The sequence below is a fragment of the Eurypyga helias genome, unplaced genomic scaffold, assembly GCF_000690775.1.
Source record: "Eurypyga helias isolate BGI_N326 unplaced genomic scaffold, ASM69077v1 scaffold41934, whole genome shotgun sequence".
In the NCBI taxonomy this organism is placed as follows: Eukaryota; Metazoa; Chordata; class Aves; order Eurypygiformes; family Eurypygidae; genus Eurypyga; species Eurypyga helias.
In genome coordinates, this window is record NW_010247650.1 from 8,886 (window position 1) to 13,829 (window position 4,944).

General features: G+C 55.3%; 1 protein-coding gene across 1 annotated transcript in view; it reads left to right on the plus strand.

Annotated features, from left to right (window-relative positions):
* Window positions 1-1,552, plus strand: part of RRP12 (ribosomal RNA processing 12 homolog (S. cerevisiae)) — a gene marked incomplete at its 5' end in the record, with an annotated part of 9,639 nt that extends 8,087 nt beyond the window's left edge. The window contains 5 exons of the mRNA XM_010150795.1: window positions 72-121; window positions 394-472; window positions 710-777; window positions 1,168-1,250; window positions 1,450-1,552. Of these exons, the coding sequence (XP_010149097.1) occupies window positions 72-121; window positions 394-472; window positions 710-777; window positions 1,168-1,250; window positions 1,450-1,552 (383 nt within the window). The remainder of the gene's footprint in view (window positions 1-71; window positions 122-393; window positions 473-709; window positions 778-1,167; window positions 1,251-1,449) is intronic.
* Window positions 1,553-4,944: the final 3,392 nt, after the last annotated feature.

The window sequence follows — 4,944 nt, forward strand, 5'->3', positions numbered from 1 at the left end:
CAGGGGCTGGCACACCACCGGGGCTCTCCTGCACCCACATCCTGCACTCACCCTCTTGTCCTGTACCGTAGGAGCAGACGAGGAGATGGCAGATGTGCTACAAGATGTGGGTCTCCGCAGTGTGAGTATGATGCTCGTGGTCCTGAGGAGCTGCTGGGGGAACTTGGCTGTGCCAAACCCCGGCCTGTGCCGCTGCAGCTCTGCCCGTGGGGACAGCGGGCAAGCACCAGCTGCTGGGAGGGGTGCGGGAGGCTGGCTGGGGACAGGGACATGCACAGGCAGTCTGGAAGGTCTCGGGGCCCCTGTGGGAGGAAGCAGGAGGTCAGGGGTCCATGGGAGGGCAGAACCATAAGGACAAGCCAGCTGCAGGGTCCCCGCTGCCTTCTTCTGCAGAAGAAAAGCCAGAAGCGTCGGTTCAGAGAGGAGCCAGACGATGAGGAAGCCGAGGCTGGGAACTACCCTCAGTACAGACGTAAGTCATCCACCTGTGCCCAGTCTGGGGCTTCCCAGGGGGCCAGACCCACATACCCGTCTTTCTGGGCTGCGCCAGGGAAGCTGGAACAGAGATTTTGGTCATGGGAAATGGTCACCCTCCTCTGCTGTCCTCACGTAAAAGCTGGGAGGCAAAACCAGCAACAGCTCCTCCAGCCTGGAACTGGGATGGGGGAGCCCTGGGACCCCCTTCCAACACACATTCTCTGTTTTCTAGCTGGAGGCTCTGGGATCCACCGGCAGGTGAATAAGGAGCCGGCCTTCGGTGCGGAGTACCGATCCAAGGTGAGGGACGATGGGGGTCACGGGGTTGGGGTGGGGGGATGCCTGGGGCTTTGCTGGGCAGAAAGAGCTGTTTGTTTGCTGGGTCTCTGGTCCAGTAGCACTGAGTCTGGAGGGGATCTCTGCTCCAAGAGGATTTGCCAAATGCTCTACTTGTGAATGTTTCCAGCCCATCTTAGAATCCCTGTCCTTGCTGTGGCCAGCTCCTGCTCACTGCTCAAATCTGGTGTCTGTAGCATAATTTGGTGGGAAATCACCTCCCAGGGCCATGTGCTCAGCTGGCATCCCACTGCAGCGTAGTCTTTGGGATGGCTGGGTTGCAGGGGTGGCACTAAAATGGGACACGTGTCTTTGCCAGTGCTGTATTTTCTCCCATGTCACTGTCTCCCACAGAAAGGTAAAGGCGATGTGAAGAAGAAGGGCCAGCTTGACCCCTATGCCTACATCCCCCTGAACAGAGCTAGACTCAACAAAAGGTGAGGCTAGCCAGAAAAGACACAGGGTCGGGAACAGGGCCAAAGCTTGTGTTTGATCCTGCTTTTTGTCATTATGGGGGATTTTTGTGGGCCTGGGAGCTCCCTGCCAGCCTCTGCATGCAGATCTTGGAGCATCCCTGTGTGTTAGGCATGCCCAGTGCCTGCACTAACCCAGCCTCCTGCTCCTTCCTCCCTCCAGGAAGCAGGTGAAAATGCAGGGCCAGTTCAAGGGCCTGATGAAGGGAGCCCAGTGCGGGGCCAAGGTTGGCCGCAGGAACCGGCTGAAGGCCCAGCGCCCCTGAGCATCCTGCACATGCCCAAGGACGGACAACTAGCCTCTGGGTACCGGGGGATGGGGGCTTTGTGAGTGGAGCATTAGGGCCTCCCCTGCAGAAGGTGGCCTGTGTGTGTTTGAGACTCCCTGGGAAGCCACCCGTCATATTACGGACTCATGGCCCAAGCCCTGCCCTCCTGTGCCTGGAGGAAGGTGCTGGGTTGCCTGGTGCAGGGGGGTGTGTGCGTGTGTGTGAGAGAGCAAGTAACGTGTAATGGATTCTCTGTATTGATAAATACCCACTGTTCCTACCCAGCCCAGATTCCTCCTCCTTCCCTTCTGAGTTACGCACGCCACATCCCTAGTGCTCTGCCCACTGCACTGGTGCAGCGGGGCCTTGTGCCACTGCAGCTCTGTGCCCCACAGGTCTCGCGCCTGCGTCAGCCTGGGACCTGGCACTGGAGCCCCTTTCCCCACATGGGGCTTGCCGGCTGGCTGCCAGGAGCAGTGCTGCGGCACAGAGCAGTCAGGCAGTGCCCGTGGACCGTGCCCTTCTGGCACACAGGCAGCAGGGCTGAGTCGTGGAGTTGGGCCAGAGTTGGTGAAGTCCTTTGCTAACAACCAGCTTGCTTATACAAACTCCCTCTTGGCAAGATCTTCTGCCCTAAACCATGTGCCAGGGAATCTGTGCCACGGGAGGAGTGTCTGCCAGTTGGCTGCCACTGGTTTCTGTCCTGCCTCAGCTTTTCCCGTATCGACCATTCCTGGCTGCGGGGCAGGAACTGTTTGCTGCAATTTCTTCAGATTGGCTGGAAAACTGCTACTGCAAACCTCTGTGCCTCGCCCTTTCCCTTACCTGTGGGAGCTGAGAGAAGCCCTTTCCTCTGCTCTGGCCACCTCCTGCCAGCTAGACCTGAGCAGTGCAAATAATCCTGGACATTTTTAGCTGCCCAGATGTCTCAGGTTGGCCTGACCATCCGGTTTTGGAGTTACATCTGCACTGAGCCCCAAAGATGGTGTTTGGCCAAAGAGGGTAGTGGATACATGTCCCATTGCTCATGCTGCAAAACCATGTATTTGTGAACGTAGCTGGCTTTCCCTTCCTCTTCTGTATTAAAAAGCCTTTAGTCCTTTGTTGTTTCCTACTTGTGGTAGCTTACATGCTGGAATTGCAACGCTTCTCAGACTTCTGATAAGCTAAAGGGATTGTGCTTGTTCAGCCTCTTACTGCAGGCTTCTTTCTGGAGGCTGCAAATCCAGTTTCGTGGCTCTCTGCTGCTTTTTGTTGTTTGGGGTTATTTTTCTCCCCAAGATCCTTTTAAAAGCCTGGGGGTGGAGGAGGAGCTCTTGTACTGGTATCGGTCTTGCCTTGTCAAGAGCACTGTCCCCTTCCTGCTTCCCCACCCAGCACTCTCTCTTGGACCTTTGAGCCCCAGGGCCATGTTGAGGTGCTGCTACTCTAATCCTGCCAGAAGGGAGCACACAGCCTGTTTTAGGGGACAGGCCCCTCCAGCAGCACCTCCTGACCATGTTCAGGCAGCAAGGGCTTACATCCATCTTCCTCCACTGTCTGCAGCCTTAGCCTGATGCCGTCCCTCCCCTGTGAGCAGGACAGGGAGACAGGCAGCAGTGACCTTCTGAGCCCCCAACACCTGTAACGCATGGCTCCAGGCCCACCAGAGCCAGCAGTCTTCCTGCTTTCTCCTCTCTCCTTGGAGGCAGGGCCTGGAGAACGCTGTAGCTAATTCATTTAAATGCTCCAGATTACTCACTCTATTGTTCTTCATTTGCATGTTGTTGCTTAAATTAGCGCATGCCTGCGTGGAACAGAACAGTTTCATTAGCACAGAGGATGGTGTTCGCCTGCGCTGGTGTCCAGAGAACAGATTCTTCTGCAACGACATCTTGTTAATCAGCTAATTAATCATGTAATGCAATAGAAACCCTAGGAGAGAAAACGTCATCCTGCCCAGGGTGGCTGGCTGCAAGTCAAGCCCGCTCCCCACCAGCAGCTGTCCCTGGCAGGGAGCGGAGCTGCATCTTGGGGGCCCACAGGAGCCTGAGCACAGCGCTCTGCTATGGGGCAGGGTGAGGGGTGATATGGGGTACTGCTTCCTGCAGATACCAGCCACTACTGTTTTGCAGTTACCCACAGAGAAGCACAAGACGGTGACCTGGAGCAATGTTTGGCTTTCACTGTTCCAACTGGGAGGTGGCTGGAGGCTGTTTCTTCACCTGGCCCACCCTTAAACCATGCAACTCCTTTCTGCAGGCTGTAGCAGGCACCAGCAGCGTACCTGTGTTCAACTACAGGGGTAGGAAGTTGTCACAAAGGGCTCTTATCCTTGCAGATAAAAAGTAAAAGCAGGAGGTCTCCAAGTTGTGGGTTGCAGGCATACTAGGAATGCCTGAGGAGAGGTTGGCAGGAGTGATGGGCTGCCCCCAGAGCTGGCTGGGTGACCCCAGCAGTGGCTGGGACAGCTGCCGCTGCCTACCCTTGAGCCTTAAGGCTTAAACTCAGGAGGAGAAGGGAAGTGTCATCATTTCCTTACCCTAAAAGCTGCCTACCTGTATTGTGTGCACTGTGGCATACCCTCTGGGGGTGTGTCCATGCAGCATTCAGCTGGACCATCCCCTCCCCTGAGCATGCTGCAGTGCCTTTGGGGCTCCCCACAGGCGCACCCGGATCTCCCCAGTTCAAAGTCAGGATTCAGTGCACACCAAGGTGAAGGGATAGGAAAACCCTGAGGGCAGCAGTATAAGAGGAACCTTGGTGTTTATGCTAAAGTGTTCGGCAGTGAGATAATGAAGTGTGGAGGTTAAAAAGGCCAAGGGACCACTCAGTCTGGAATCAAGTCAATTGAAAAACAAACAAAAAAAGAGTCCCCTCAGCACTCTGATCTACAATTTCACTTGTTTCTAAGTTGTCTATCTCTTCTGGGTTGGTACCTGAACACTGCAAACCCAGGCACAGCAAGTGTGCAGGGCCACAGGGACCCTGGCAAGGCAGGTGCTTCCACACACAAACAAAAAAAAAAGAAAACTGTTTTTCCAGTGTCTCTGTTGGTCTAATTTCTTCTTGCAGGTGAGCAAAGATAAAAAATATCCAAGCTGAGATGGGAGTTGGGGTGTGTGGTGTAACTCACACTTCTCTGAGCACTTTGTGCGGTCTCTGCAGGCCCAGGCAGGCCCCGCTGCGTCTGCTACACCTAAGCCACGTTTTAAAAGTTTCCTTGAAATAAATAAAATGGTTGCGACTTGTATTTTTCCGCTGAATACTAAAGCTTGGGGTGCCAGGTGTGCACAAGGCTCTGGAAGCCCCACAAGAACCTCCGCAGCTCCAGGACGGTGCTGAGCACGGGCCCACAGCTCACTTGTGGCCATCTCCTGTCTTGCCGCACACTGCTGGCACCGGGGCTG